General features: G+C 35.2%; 2 protein-coding genes across 3 annotated transcripts; one reads left to right on the forward strand and one right to left on the reverse strand.

The window, feature by feature from the left end:
- Positions 1-923: 923 nt before the first annotated feature.
- Positions 924-9,906, reverse strand: LOC127948926 (suppressor of cytokine signaling 1). Of its 2 annotated transcripts, XM_052545784.1 has the most exons (5): positions 8,106-9,906; positions 7,931-8,001; positions 7,509-7,601; positions 6,034-7,386; positions 924-2,838 (listed from the first exon to the last, which is right to left on the reverse strand). In XM_052545784.1, the coding sequence occupies exon 5, from the start codon at positions 2,768-2,770 to the stop codon at positions 2,201-2,203; it is 570 nt and encodes a 189-aa protein (XP_052401744.1). In that variant the 5' UTR covers positions 2,771-2,838; positions 6,034-7,386; positions 7,509-7,601; positions 7,931-8,001; positions 8,106-9,906; the 3' UTR covers positions 924-2,200. The 2 variants fall into 2 exon arrangements, with proteins under 2 accessions (XP_052401744.1, XP_052401745.1); XM_052545785.1 differs by lacking the exons at positions 6,034-7,386; positions 7,509-7,601; positions 7,931-8,001; positions 8,106-9,906 and adding an exon at positions 4,581-5,148.
- Positions 9,907-9,990: 84 nt separating this feature from the next.
- LOC127948925 (toll-like receptor 2 type-2) lies at positions 9,991-14,812 on the forward strand. Its single transcript, XM_052545783.1, has 2 exons — positions 9,991-10,152; positions 10,890-14,812. The coding sequence occupies exons 1-2, from the start codon at positions 10,142-10,144 to the stop codon at positions 13,255-13,257; spliced, it is 2,379 nt and encodes a 792-aa protein (XP_052401743.1). The 5' UTR covers positions 9,991-10,141; the 3' UTR covers positions 13,258-14,812.
- The last annotated feature ends 1,913 nt before the right edge of the window (positions 14,813-16,725 follow it).

The raw sequence follows: 16,725 nt of genomic DNA on the forward strand, positions 1-16,725 counted from the left end.
ATTTGTGCACTGACTTCTGATAAGAGAATGGGTTCCAATGGTTGGATGCTGAGTGAATCTCAAGAGGCTTTGACTGAGGAAGAGAGAATACTGTGGCCTAACTGTCATCCTGTACATATGTCCAGATATATATAACTATATATACACTCTGACTCTATTATCGTTTGCATGCCCACTGGACTATAAATATATGTGTAACATTGTTAAACTATGTATAAAACTGTTAAACTATGTATTAAAAAAACTTTTTTTCCTCTCTCTTTTTTGAATGTCTTATTTACTCATATTATTACCAAAATGATCCTTCTTACTGTATCCATGGTTGTTATTTTATAAATGTAACTCTATAAATGGTTGTATATAATTTTTTTATTGTACTGTGTTGCTTTAAGGTAAAAATATATATATATATATATATATATAAAATATTAAAAAAGATATACATATATATCCACAAATATGATCTCATTCACGTACCTTTCTCTCTAAGATGAAGCCCAGTTGTTCAGTTGTTGTGGCATTCCTCATATAATATAAATAGTAGTAAATACCAGTATAAAGTAATGATAATAAAATATAAATAGTAGCAGATGAAAAACTTTCAGTTTAAGCACTAAAATTAGTAAACTATAACAGAAAAAAACAATAAAGCTTACAAAATACAAAGCCAAAATCACATAAACTTAAACTTACTAACTTGAAATATAGATACTATTTATATACGTAAATAATACTAAAATAACTGACTGAATAAATGCATTGATGTAGATGTCCACTCCTGTGTAAGGTATGTGAGGTATTCGGGACAGAATCACAATGGATGTCTTTGTTTCAGGTTTCTGTCCTGAAAAACCATGAACGTAATGAGATCATTTTTCATTTTTTTTTTTTTTTGTGTGTTTGAAAAATGCAAGAGCCAAACATAACTTTCTGTTTTATTACGCAAAAGAATTGTCAAAGGTAGATAGAAAAAATAGATAGATATGGAGGAAAACAAATGTTTTCCTGTTTTTGTCTATTAGGGTGTGATTTCAATAAGCACAGTGGTCGGTGCATGGTTTGTGATTTCAACCTATGATTCTGCTTCAGTACTGCTTCTGCTGTGAAAATACAGACGAATGCACAACATGAACACAGTTGTTTTAAACATGTACAGATGGCCTGACAAGCACATGATGACATGCAAAACCGGCAAATTTCAAAATCAGATCATTTTAATAAATAGTCATACTTTTGTATAAGTGTAAAATGAGGAGAAAGAAAAATGTATTGCTTAACACATTTCCGATGTAGGCTGATGCATATAGAACTCATATTTTCCCCTAGATGGGGCCGTTTCTGTAAAGTCTGTATGAGAGAGGTTACTGATTCTTTTTAGGGTTGGGCCACATTACAAGAAACTTATCCGTTAGAACAAAAGAAATGAAAGAGAAATCGTCATAGAGAGATGACAGCAAAATCCACTTCAAATCACCTCAAATAATTTATCTTTAATAATAAAAAGCAATCCTAAACAAATGAAACCCTTGCCTCACTATAGGTGAAATGCATATTTCTGCATAGCAGATTATATAGCCTACACATATGTACCAATACATCAAAATAATTCAACCGTTCATACTGATAATGACATCAACAGTGCGTTGTGGTCAGTGGTTTACATTCATATATAAAGACAGACAATACTATGTAAAGGTAACTGAATAGTTAATTCTGTCATTTTACAAATATTTAAACTTTGCACTGGCCCAGTACCAGAAGAATTGCTGTAAAGCAATTGAAGGCTTGTGGTGGTGTTGCCCTGTTCTTACTGCGCATTGAACAAATTATAATAATAAAAATGTTTTGTAGTGCATTGTTAATATCGTAAAATAATCCAAACAATCACTACACATAAATACAGTACATGTTCTAGTTGGGTCAATGAAGAGCACAGAATCATATAGGCATGGTCACATTGTCATTAAAAAGAAATCAGCATGAATTGAGTTTGTTGCACAACCACCGTAAAGTTGTGTTCAGGTTGTTTGTAATAATTGTAATAAGCAAAATCGGCATTATTGACAATGAACAAAGGACATGTTTTTGCCCAGTGAAATTGCTAATGTGACCCCGCCATATGAAATGCATTGTTTCCAATAAATCGTACTTTGTTATAGAGCTGCAACATCTGTAACATCTTCATATGAACTATACACATTCATATACTAAAAGGGTACAACCACAGAAATTCTTTAAGTTTCTTGCTCACAGGAAGATGTTGAATACTATCTTTCCCAAAGCTCCCCACCACAGCTCTTCTCGCCAGTTCTTGCAAGCTCTGCGGCATTTCTCCACGATACGGCATACTCAGACTCTTTTTGGGGGATGCAATATAGTATCCTAGTAAGTCAAAAAGGCAAGTGAAAGTATGTTTACTGCCCGCTAAGCTGAATCCCCCATCCTTCAGGAGCACCCTCACACTGGTCGGGCCCTCGGGAGACTGATAGCTGAGAGTGAAGAAAACATTTGCTTGCATGCTGTCCCGAATCAGGAATGTCCCGAGAGGAAGTTTGGCAAGTCGAGCGTGGGCTTCATCTACTTCCAAGGGACCCCAGTAAAATCCACTGTGGTTCAAGTATTCCACAGACTGGGTGATGAGGTCACATTCCTGCTGGTCCCGAAAGGGGTGAAAGTGTGTCGGTGGGACAGTACAGGGTTTAGGGGACTCGGCCGGCTTGGATGGGCCCTGTTGCGCATCTGCATGGTCAGTGTCATTGTGCTGGACCATTCTGAATCAGGGCCCACTCATACCATTCCTCCATGGTCCTAAATCATAGATGAATGATTATGTGCCGCCTGTTTAAAGAAACAAAGAGTTCTAACATCAAGAGTTGGGAATGGCTCTTGCACAGACACAATAAAGAAAGTCTGTGGGAAAGCGCATAAGTCTGTGCATGAAAGCACACTGATATCAAGTGTATTCAGGTTTAATTAAATTTGTCATTATGAAACAGAAAGCTTACCCTTTCTATGCGGATGATGTTCTATTAAGTCAGTGTGGTGTAACTAGCATAGCCTACAATTGTTGACATTTGATAAGAAAACCATAATACAGAGAAGACCCCTGTATATTAGAGCTGCACGATTATTACAAAAATCATAATTGTCGATCATTCAATTGAAACTGTAATTGCGATTATTAATTATGATTACACTGAATTATATTTATACTATTATTTGATGCAAATGCATGCCGTATTTTTATATGAAAATAAACAAGCTGAAAACACTCTAACTGGAAAAACATATGGTGCTTTTCTATAGTTTTATGCCTTAATTGTCAACTTAAATCGGATTTTTTTTTTTTTTTAATTATACAAAATAAAAATATAACTGGTATTATAATGTTATACTAAAACAAAAAAATGGGGGGAAAACCCTTAAGATATGTAGAATGTAAAAAAAACATCTTAAACACGCAGAATAACATGAGTGGACTTTGAACAACTAACTACCACTTTGAACGATTAATTGTGGTATCCATAATTTTAATCGCGATTAAAATTTGGATTAATTGTGCAGCCCTCCTGTAGACCCTTGTGTCTTGTGTCAAATCAATCTGTGAACTTTTATGAAAAGGCACATTTTGTTCAGGTCAAATGGAGTAACCCCAGGAATATACACTTCACAGCGAAGAAACATTTTTGGTTCCACAAAGAACCATCTCTTTCTTACCTTTTCATAATCTGAAGAACCTTCATTCGTCACAAAGACCCTTCTGTGAGATAGAAAGGTTCTGCAGATGTTAAGGTTCTTTATGGAACCATTTAGATAAAAAGGCATTGTGAAGCACCTTTTTTTTAAATAGTGTATAAGTTTGAAAAAACATGTTTGAAAATCTCATGATTAAAATGAACTATTATATATTGTGTGTGTAGCCTACTGTATTTTATTGTGCACTTTTACTTGATGACTAGCTATTGGTTACACCGCATTTTTTTTTTATCAAAAACGGTCAAAAAAATTGTAAGAGAAACGTATGAAATCAATAGGCTATTAAGAAATTTAGAAGTTTAGAATTTGTGATGTACTCGAAAACTTTCTTACGCTTCAGTGACAAAGGAAAATTGATTTCCTCACGCGTAGGTACTGTAGATAGGCTACTCTAAAAATAAAGATCCATATCAAAAAAGATCCATATCAAAAATATAACAGAAAATATTTCAGTAATTTGGCTGAATAGGCTACATTGCACATTTTAAACATATATTTGAAACGTAAAATCCACCATAAAAATCTAATGTGTCATTTTTCGTCGGCTATGTAAAATACTTTGAAAGTTTTATATATGGTCTTTATGGAAATAAGCGTTTAGGTTAGTGGACGAAAAGCGAAGCCCCCTGCCTTCTCCGAAATACCAGAGCAACAAGTAAAGAAAGAACTCCAAGGTATCACATGACATTAAAACCTTAATAAGCACTATGTGTACCGAAAAGCTTTCCATAAAGCGTTAATCCACGGATAATGACACGGTGAAATTAAAGGTGAACGAAACACCTCCGGTCCGGTCTCAGATGAAAACCCTCTTGCCCACTTACCGCAAATGCAGTTAGATGTTCTCGAAGCCAAACTTCTCCAGAACTGTGTCAAGATTTCCTGCGATGCTTCATTTTTAGTTGTAACACATCATTCTTGTCTCATAGGCTGACCATTGCTAAGGATTGTGAAAGCGAAAGCTAGCCAAATAAAGCAAGGCGGTCTCGTCTCTAGCATACAAATAACAGGAATAACTCTTCCAAGAACGGCCAGAGTCTATATCAAGGACATATGTCTCTGTCTATGCAGGCGTTATGCAATTTAACGTATTTTATTTAGGCTACACTAGCCTCTCCGTAATCTGCAGTGAAATACTAGATTTGGGAATGGGGTTGGATTTTGGCAGCTCTCTCTGCCTCTAGATAAAATAGGCTAGGTCACCTTCAAAGTGGCGAATATATTGGGGATTCAGCAAATAATGAACATTAAAAGCTTGTTATAAGCAAGCTACTGCAGTATGTGTTGACGACTGTGTATTTTACGTTGTTATTTAGCCTGCTGTTTTGATCTGAGGTCTCTTTCACTTTCATTTCGGGAGGCATGTTTTACTCTAAATCACGTGATCTTCAACTCATCTCGTCTTACGACAGGTTAAGAGGTTAAAGTACCAGGTCTTATCCTGGTTTAATGTTGTTGTTTAAGACTGTAACCCTAAACAGACATATGAAAAAAAAAATTAAAATTAAATAAAAATGAAAATGTTTTTTTTAATAGATTTGGAAATGTATGGAAATGATAGCCTACTTATGTAAATCCACATCATCCTCTACTAGTACACATATAAATCAATAGTTTATTGCATTTAATAGTAAGATTATTATTATTATTATTATTGTTATTATAGTACTGCAGAAAAAAAAACATAAATATGAACTTAAATTTAAAGGCCTATAAGAATCAGCCACTGAAAATCCTATAAAAATCAAACATTATTTTGAATATTAAGAGACAATGTCCACCTTGAAGTCTATGATTGTTATGGCCCTGATACACCCATTAAAAAACAAAATATGATTTTTATTTTTACTAAGAGAAAACTAAATAAAAAGGCAACCAAAAAATGTTAAAGTAACCAATCTTGCACCAGACAGCTGTTGTATATGTGCAAACATAAAAATAAAAAGCAGCATTTAACTGAATACATACATAGTTTCGACTTTAAATGAATGTTATGATTAACTGTTCTCTCTGTAGATTGCTTCCGACTCTTACAGTAATCAGATGATCTCTAAAAATATCCTCTGAGTGGCAAAGCAGAATGTATACATGGAATAATTCATCCTACATTAAGTTCATCTTAGAAAACACTCCCAAATCAAATCCCAGTTTATATATTTAACAAACATGTTTGTTTGAACCATTATAAGTAATCAATCAATAAAGGATAAATCATATTTTAATGTATCTTAGCTATAAATGTGCATGTTTTGTTGGCATATTTCAGAAAAAAAATACCTTGCACTGTACTGCAGATGAATCCAGTTGTATTTTCACCTGAAGGACCTTTAAAAGGATGAGATGAGCCCCAAAATACCAGAGATCTTATGCAACTGACATCAACTGCTTGCACAATCACCTAAAATTTTGCAGTTGAGTAGGATACTGCTCTAACTTCATAGGAAAAAAAAAAAGATTTACCACATCCCACCATTGGTGCACACAGCTGCTTTTTCATTTCAGTTTCACTTTAGCTGACCTAGGTATAGATCGTGTCATAAGTAGGTGTAAATATCTGAAAGATAAAAGATTTAAATACTGACAGTCAGAGAGAGACATGGTTGGCATAACTGTATAGTATAACACCGTAAAGAGGAAAACAAGCATATTGTATTAAAGAAAATGGATAGTACTTCAGTTATTTGTTGATTAGCATAATAATGTAATAGTGTAGATTTCAGAATAATTAGGTTCAACGAAGATTCACTTTCAGAATGACACCTGATTACGATGAACTGGCATGATCATCCTGAAACAAAAAGCAGGATAAAAGGAAAAAAAAAACACATTACAACAGCACTGTTATTTCTGAAATCATTTCTAAACATTTCATTTTACAGGAAAACATCCCTATCTGACCAGCTAGTTTCACTAACCTAAAACCAACAGCTGTTAAAATAACCACAAAATTTGCCTTTAGAACAGACCATGCAAACGGGTTCCAAGAAATGTACTTGGTAATAAGCTTACACTGCACTCTACTGGCAAACCACCAGAGACTTAAAACAACTACAACAAGATTAAAAAACATTATAGTCTGCATGAAATTATATGCGAAATCGATGTTATAGGTTTTATTGTTTACCATACATCAAGCATGGAAGTATTGTTCCCAAGCGATAGACTTTTCTCTCGGTGACGAAAGCGGTTACTTCATCCGCGTAAATCTTGTCCTTCAAACTCATGTTCATCTTCATTCACTTATGAGTGCAACCAACATTTATATTTCAACATTCAATTAACACTTGATGCATACAACCAAGTTACACTCGGATGTACAGCACAGTATAGAGGAACAGTTCTGTCACTACTCCCATTTTATTGGGACTTTTAATATTTTTTTAAATGACAATCGTGTACATGATAGAAAAATTAAACATCTGACCAGTTACATGCAGAAACACGAGCTTCATTAACCACGGTCCACTCATGTAGTGATGCAGAATAATTTATTGTATTCTTAACCCCCTTTAACTTTCTATTTGTAGTTTATGATGAGGCAGATGCTGTTTCATGTTCCTCCTTCCTGCTGTGTCTCATCATGTAGACGGCAGCCGTGAGTGCAAAAACACCATATGTGGCAAGAACAAACTGGAAAAGGGAATAAGTGGGAGGTGGGGGGGGATGACACGTTTAGATACAAGTGACGTGAGAGACGATCTTACTGTTGTCTTTGATCATGCAACAATCTGACAGATCCTTAATGATCTTACATTCCTGCGTCCTCGTAATGTGTAGCTGTTAAAATGTTTCCTCCATCCTGTCAGTTCTGTTGGGGTCGGTGCATCAATCCCAAAGAGCTGTCTCTGTCATTATAAAAACAACAAGGAATTATGAATAAAACCACATCCATAAAATAAAATGAAATAATTTTAGCTTTAGGTGGTAATACCATGGTACTAAATAAACCTTAGATACAATTGCATTTCTTATAATACCATGGTATGTCCAAATGGCAAAATATAAAAAATCTATTTTTATATTTTATTTTATTTATATAGGCCTATTTTTATACTCATTACTTCATATATATATATATATATATATATATATATATATATATATATATATATATATATATATATATATATATATAATGACAGCAAGCATAGCTGCTTTAAAGTCACTTGTCTACCTTGACTTCGCTAATAAGATGACCAAAACTTGTCAGCGGAATACGTGTCTTCACAGGGGAGGTCGGCATGTCTGTAGAAATAAAACTCTCTTTTAAATCATGTACTGGTGCAAATCAAAGCAAGGCACAATGTAAACATTAGCACGTCAGCCTTGAAATGCATATACGAACTTACTGAATCGATCTAAAAATATATATCGTTTCTACAAAGAACACTCTGCGGTTGTTTACAGCTGCTTAGTTCCGGATTTTTTAAATGTCAGCTCAGCATCCAATTAAAACTTCCTAACTAAAACGTCGAGCCAATGGCTACAGGCCTGGAGGCGGGACTTTGAGGCGGTAACTATTTAAAGCGCCCGTGTTTGAATTTATGGTCAAACGTACGTGGTAACACAGTTGGGTAGCAGAGGTCAGCCAGAGGAAGTTGTAATGTGGCAATGGATGGGTATCTGTTAACCATTTTTATTTAATTTCAATCTCAATTAGCCTACTCTTTTCCAGATCCAGTAGCCTGCCAAATGGTAGATAATCATTACCCTATTATTGCATAATACTCTTTTAGAGCACACAATATGTGGTGCTCTAAAAGGTTTAAATACACAACAAATGATTATCGGTCAAGTAGGATTGAGGTTTTGAATATAAGACATAAAAAGTAATATTTTTTGTTGAGGAGATGTGCTATTATTTTATATGTAATCAGACTTTCACTTTTGGTCTCGTAGCACATCAAATCCCTTTGACTGACTTTAAAGAAATGACCCAAGGCATTTCTAGAGACCAGAATGTCATTATATGATACACACAGAAAATGTTTTCTTTTTGTAGAAACTATGTTGGAGCCATTATACAGAGTTGTAATTTTTTATTATTTTGAGTGTATTTAGGTGAGGTATTGATTAGAGACAGGGTGCACAATGAAAAGTAAAACAAATGTTTTGACCATGTCTGTGCTGTGTTAAGCAGGACTCGTAACAGTTTGTCTGGAATGTAAAATATTTTGTTTATGAAGACTAAGTTACGTTTGTTAAAGTTTATTTTTTGGTTGTTTGCAATATGCCGAATGGACAATAAATTGATTGGCATATCCAAATTTATCCCAAAGGTATGGACAATGTATTCATTTTTTTATTCAAGGCAGAGGCAGGTTTCAAAACAAGACACTTTGTGGCTAGGTTTCCTTTCTGAACCATTAGTGTAAAACATGTTTAGAAGTAATACCTTATGACATGCTTTCTTCTGTTTTAACTATCCAAGAGAGTTCTGATGCTAATAGAAACTTAAGTTAATGCTGCAAGCACTTCTCTTTTTGAGTAAGTCTGCATATTTATAAAACGTGACTTGTATACACTTTTCTCTATTTGTATCTGAAACTCAAACACAGAAATACTGTTGTGCCATCAACAGTCCAAATCACCTGGAGCAGAAATAGAGTAACTTTATGTGTCCCAAGTTAATTGAGAAGGTTGTTTATGTCTGATATAGGTTTATGCCTCTTTTCACCTTTGCACTTTCATCAGAGCAATTGCTAAGGTCTAAAAGAGAAGGACATTTAATATCATGCCAGAAAAACCCTTATCAAGATATTTTATCCATAAAACATAAAAGCAAGTAATCAACATAAAACCATAAACATGACAGCTCAATATCCCTCTCTAACATTTTCAACATGAGGATCCCAGTATTTTATCACAGGGCTCTAAATATTTGCTGTGCCTTGAATTATGAAAAGCACTGCGGTTGCTACACCACAAGATTGATGTAGAGATGCTTTATAGTAAAAAAAAATTAAGCAAATTCATGTCTTGCTTAAAAAAAAGGCTACTTCCTCTTTTCGAATCCTTAATTCAGTGTTTAGTGAAGTGAAAATAAAACGGAATCTGAAATAGCTTTACAAAAAAATATTTGCATAAAAGCCATGTAAGACATTTGAGGCAGTCTGATTACATATCACCCAACTATAGATATATACAGTATGAAGCATGCGGGATGTAAGTACACATGCTCTGAGACTGGTCTCTATGGGTGGTTCCCTAAAATCTATGTTCCTGATAAAAGAGACATGATTTTGTAAGGCTCAATCAGGCTATTGAGTCACTACATCCTGTGACTCACTCTGTGTTTGCATGCTTGATTTCTGTTTGTTTTCTCCTTTTATGACAACGGCCAATCTGCAGTTTTTCGTAGAAAAGAGGACAAGACTTAATAATAATGGCAGTCAGGTAATCAAAGTTGACTTCTTCTGTCTTGAAATATTCTAGACTGGTAGCACTTTAATATCTAACATGTTTTAATGCTGCATTCACAAGCTTGCGGTTATACAAAACGTGGTGTAATATTGAGGTATAGCCACAGAACGAAGTGAAAGTGCATTGATTGACTGACCGTTTTGGATCAGAAATTGTGGACTTCTGGCTTGTGCATTTCTCCTTTTGTGTATGCTAAATGTATTACTGTGACGCACAGCTAAATTTTCAGCAGCCATTACTCCAGTCTTCAATGTCATATATTTCAGAAATGATTCAATTATGCTTATTTAGTGTTCAAGAAATTATTCTTATTAATGTCAATGTTAAAAAACAATTCCGCTGCTTAATTTATTTATTTAATGTGGAAGCCATGATACATTTTTAAGGATTATTTGATAAATATAAAGTTGAAAAGAACAGAATTTATTTGAAATGTTTTTTATTATTATTATTATTCTTACATTAATTATTTTAATTATTCTATTAATTTTATGAAAATTTCGGTTAACTCTATAAATATACATGCAAAAACTTAAAACAGATCAAACTCCTTTAAAAATCAATTCGGTAAATTCCTTCATACTAATGCAGTACATTGTGCAATATTTTTACGTCTTGTGTTTAAAGTGTATGACTTTTAATGAATTTTATGCATCTTTACTAAATAAAAATATTTATTTATTTAAAAAAAAAAACTATTTTTTTTACAGGATGAGACCCTTGGAAGCAAAGGAGTCCGTAATACTTTTTTTAATAATTTTGGCCCAAGGCTTTGACTACTCCTGGACATGTTATTGTGATCAGCAATATTTTTGCAACTGTTCATTAAATCATCTCCAAAAGGTCCCTAAAGTTCCAGTGAATGCTCTTAGCCTTGACCTGTCATTCAATCAAATTGAGTCTATTGACATGAATGATCTCAGCCCATATAGTGAGCTGAAAACCCTGAACTTGCACAAGAACAAGCTCAAGTTTATACACAAGGAGGCTTTCAAATCTCAACATAAGCTGGAAGTTCTTGATCTGTCCTTAAACAACCTAGAAAAGCTATCTTCATCTTGGTTCCACGAGCTAAACTCTCTCCAGCAACTGAACCTTGTAGGAAACCCATACACCACCGTGGGACCTGCTCCCATTTTCCAGTCTCTCCTTAACCTAAGAACGCTGCAGTTTGGTAGTCCTTCACTGAGAGAGGTGTACAAGAATGGCTTAGATGGGCTCACTCATCTGGATGAGATGACATTCATTGGCAGTAACCTCAAGTCATATGAGAACGGCAGCTTTAAAGCAGCCCGTCCAATCGGTTCAGTCTCTTTGAGCCTTCAGAGTCCATTTCAGAACGATCCAGAATTAGTCTCTAAGGTTCTTAAAGATGTCTCCCACCCTAAAACTCGGCTGACTATCAAAAATGTTGAACTCAGAACGAACACTTCGACAGAATCCTTTAAAGCGGCAAGAGAAGGTGGGACTGAAAGCTTGAGTTTCCATAATTGCACCACAACTGATGAAGCATTTACCTCTTTTTTGGTGGTCATGGATAATTCTTCTTTGTCTTACATTGGTCTTGAAGAAGTACATTTGATTGGTCAAGGGTGGTGGCAGAAAGCTTCGTACACACATTATGAACACTTACATACAGCCTACATACGTAATCTTGACATCCAAGGGTTCTTTGAGTTCAGTAGCATGAAGCAATTGGGATTTCTGCTGGTGAATCTCCACAAGGTGTCCGTGATCAACGGCACAGTGTTTGTTATTCCTCCGATAACTACAGTCTTGTTGAAAAAACTTGAATATTTAGACCTGAGTCAGAACCTCCTTTCAGACCTGACAATTGCACCGACGTTATCTACGAGTTTTGGTGCATATCAAAACCTCCTCACTCTTAACGTGAGCCAGAACGTTTTAAAATCCCTTGGGCTGATGTCTCAGTTGACCACTAACCTTAAGAGCCTCACAGATTTAGACTTGAGCCATAACAGTTTTGTTTCTATGCCAGAAAAGTGTAGCTGGCCAGCGACTCTCAGGTTTCTGAACCTTTCCAGCACAAAGCTACGTAAGATGACCCCATGCCTGCCTTCTAGCTTGACAGTCCTGGATCTCAGTGAAAACGATCTGATGGTGTTCAACCAAAGATTTCCCCAACTCATTACGCTTATACTGACAGGCAACCGATTTAAAAAACTCCCGCAGGGGGAATTATTTCCAACACTGCAGACACTGCTTATCCAAAGGAACGCCTTGCGGATGTTTAACAGTAGTGATTTGAAGAGATTCAAAAACCTACAATATTTGGAGGCAGGGGATAACAATTTTGTGTGCTCCTGTGAATTTGTATCTTTCTTTAAACGGGATGTTAAACTTTTCATCACCCTAAGGGACAGTCGTCGCAGTTACGTGTGCGACACTCCGTTCACTCTCAGAGGTGATTCTATTGACAGTGTCAGATTGTCCGTTTTCGAGTGCTATATGATCCCTGCTGTCTCAGTACTTTGTTTTGTGATTATCATAGCGCTTGGACTTATTGTTGTTACTTGCCATAAGCTTCACGTTATATGGTATCTGCAGATGACAAAAGCATGGATACAAGCCAAAAGAAAACCTGCAGTTGGTCGACTGGCCGATGAGCTCCGCTATGATGCTTTTGTATCTTACAGTCAACATGACGCTGAGTGGGTCGAGGAAATCCTTGTTCCAGAACTAGAGAGCACTCAGCCTCCGTTTGCCCTGTGTTTGCACAAACGGGACTTCCAGCCGGGCCGCTGGATCGTGGACAACATCATCGACTCGATTGAGAAAAGCCATCGGACTCTCTTTGTTCTGTCTGAGCACTTTGTTACCAGCGAATGGTGCCGTTACGAGCTGGACTTCTCACATTTCCGCATAGTAGATGAACACAATGACTCCGCTGTCCTGGTACTTCTAGAACCAATCAAGAAGGAGACCATTCCCAAACGTTTCTGCAAGCTGAGGAAGATTATGAACTCCAGGACGTATCTGGAGTGGCCGGAGGAGGAGGAAAAGAGAAGTGAGTTCTGGAGCAATCTGAGAGCTGCTCTACAGAGAGAGGAATGTTAATGGCTTGCCAGGTTGTGTGACAAATATAGATTAATCTAAAATGGCCAAGTACCAAAATGCAATGTCTGTATGATGCATTACTTTAATTTGCATGCTTACTCTATATACAGGGCTAACATTAACTAAAAGCAAAACTGAACATACAAAATATTAATAAATGCTGCAATAGTACGTAAATAAATCAAAACTAACAATGCTGTATAATTTATTTTAACAAGTGCAAAGTTTAAAACATGTCAAAGCCATTAAATGTAGCAATGTGGATAAAGGCGTAACCTTAAAAGTGTCAAAATGCAGTGCCTGTAAGCTGAAGCTTTAGGCGGGGGTTGTTTGGATAATACCAGTTCAGATGTGCCTCCTTTTACTTCATATGTAGGCCCATTGTTACTTGACAGACTATTTCACATGACGCGTTCCGAGCACTGACAGCACTGTGAATGCATGTGTTATCAGAAGAACGTGCACGAAGTGAAGGACCACAAGTTCATCGCACGCTTCTTCTGCAGCCACCGCACCGACTTCATCTGGTGAACAGTGTTTGTGCAATGAGAAATGTGACAATGGGAAGTTATCTATATTGTTATTTTCTACTTTAATGACTGTATATCACCAGTATGATGGTTTCACAGTGAGTTCAGCCTCTTTTCTGTCACCTTTAAGCAAATAACATTAGTTTGAATAAAATGCCAATGTATGTGACAATAGCAATAATGAAGGTTTCTAAAATCAGGTTTTACTCCTCTGGTAACTTTCTTTTGTACATATCTTATTAGATTAGACTTATTCTTTCGTTTTTAGCATGTTGTCTGTACATACTGCACACTTCTCAATTTTTAAAGGTGACTTTAGGTCTATTTTGTGTGTCCTTATTGCAAACGATGTGATGTAGGTCTCTTTTTCCAGAAATCACATGATACTGGCCACTTTTAAACAGTATTTTATAACTTTGGCTCCACCTGTTGGATGTTTTTTAGATTTTTAATTGAAGATTAATTTTACTTACTGTAGGCTATGCAATTTCAGTATGTGTGCTCATAACTGATTAGTGAAAGTAGTGGTGAGGTAATAAAGGCCACATCAGAGTTGTTGTTTTTTTTTTTCATTCCTCTATTGTTGTCAAAATATAACATTCTTGTTCTCATAATGAAACCTAAACCGAGCATGTTATTGTATGCAGTGAATTGACAGTGTACTATCTTATACAAGTGTGGAGCTCAGCAGGTGGGGGATGTCTGTATTAAATGCTTTTGTTGCCAATGCAAGTGATTCAATGAAAAGGATTTTGAACAGTAGTAATCAGTCAGGGTCATGCATATGTTGTTAAAGAATAAACTGTAAACTTTGACAGAATATTGCACATTTTAATAATGTAATCACAGACTGAGTCCTTGTTAATAACCTGACCGATGACCCACCAGTGGGTTCATCACAAGCTAATTAGTCAACACACTGTTTGAGCAGTATGAGTCAGATAACATTTCACAAAAATCACATCTGTCAGGTTGAATGAGGACAAGCCTTGTTTATTGTTAATAAACTCATATCTTTTTTATGAGCCCTTTGTCAGTATCTGAACATCAGTTGCATCAAGACAGAATGAAGAATATATAATATATACACAGAATATGACATGAGAATATTCAGAAGACTAATCAGTCTTCTGATATTAAATATCTCTCTGTGGGTCAATTAATCGTTTTAAGATTTAATATCATATGTTGTTGCAAATTACATTCATGCAAATTAAAAGGGGGATATTTTATTGACAAATAAAATACAAGTGTTGCTCATCCAGTCTTTTGCTCTTGAACAGTAATTGCAAGGACAGTCCCCTTGGTGGTGCCTGGGGTTAAGTGTCTTTCTTTCTCAAGGGCACAATGGTGATTTTAGTGAACACTTGTTCATGGGTTGCTACTAAAGGGGTTTGAATCAGTTCCTATCATAGACCACTAGGCTTCAACCACAATGTTTGCATCAGATGCTGCTTGAAAGAGAACCGAAACATTTTCTGAGAAAAAAAAAAGCTTAAAAGAATTGCTACTCTTTCAGAAACAAACCTTTTAAAGTGCAAGTAAAAGTACAAGGTAAAAAAAAAGTCAGTTTAAAATCAGTTCAAAAGCCAAACATAGAAAAACATTTCTCTGGAATGAAAATATGCTTCTGTAGAAACTAAAGTTACCCCCCTTTCTGCACATATCATATTAGGGGGTGATTTTTTTGTACACAGGCACACAAAGCTATGAGCTGCTGTCATTTTTTAATAGAAAATTACAGCTTTGAGTGCCAACATTTTTCTGTAACAATTTGTCATCGACGTGACAGTTAAAAAAAAAAGAATACATGAGATGGCTTTGGGGGCTTTTCAAAAAAGACTGGTCTCTAAATAACCTGTAAGGTTTCTTGAGTTTTCATCAGAACCTAAGTTTCTGCAAAAAGTTTAAAGACTGCCCTCCAGTCTATCATGAGGGGAAAAGGGTATTTGAGGCACCTAATACATACACTGAAGTTTAATTTGTGACTGAAGAGTGGGGACAAAGATATTAAAGTAACTTAGTATTATCTAAACTGGTTTAATGAATTGAAAGGGTTGAAAGGGGAATTGGATTTCATGCCTGTTTTAATACTTTTGTATGGGCTCCTTTTAAGGAATTGTAATAAATTACAGAACTGGTGTCACCTGACTCAGCAGGTTCTCTGGGTAAATAAAAACCATTCACACAAGTATTTCAATCTACATATTAAAAAATGAATAAATTAAAAATATGAACTTGAAATATCATGGCTGACCAGACTGGGAGGGTTGTAACACTACTTTCATATGTATTTCTATTCAACCCACAAAGATTGCACAAAATCGGACAGTTTATACCATGACATGACATAATTGCAAAATAACATGCACTCACAGAATGTCAGTTATGTTTTTAGAGTCGTTGCCTAGTGTTTAATATCTTAGTTTTATTTTATATATATATATATATATATATATATATATATATATATATATATATATATATATATATATATATATATATCAGTTCAGATTGTGGTTTTGAATTTAAATGTTTTGAATATGTTTAACATTTCAAATGAAAATGTTTCGCATTCATTTAGGTGATAGATACAGCAACTATAGTTGTCTTTTTAAAGGAAATTTGATTATGACAGTAAATCAGTCAAATTTTTCCCAACAGTTTTGGGATTATAACAACAGTGCTTCTTGTAGCTACTTTATGATTTTGATGATGTAAACACAGTAAACTTATAAAGCACATTTATGCATTTAGCAGAAGCTTTCGTCCAAAACAACTAGTTCAAGGTTTATACTTTACCAGTTCCTGCGTTATCTGGAAATCGAACCCATGACCTTATGGTTATTAGTGTCATGCTCTACTTTATAAACAGATATGCCTAAAACAAAATACAAAAACGCTATAGTATAGCATGCTATAATATTAAAATACAACA

Source organism: Carassius gibelio, chromosome B1 (genome assembly GCF_023724105.1).
Source record: "Carassius gibelio isolate Cgi1373 ecotype wild population from Czech Republic chromosome B1, carGib1.2-hapl.c, whole genome shotgun sequence".
In the NCBI taxonomy this organism is placed as follows: domain Eukaryota; kingdom Metazoa; phylum Chordata; class Actinopteri; order Cypriniformes; family Cyprinidae; genus Carassius; species Carassius gibelio.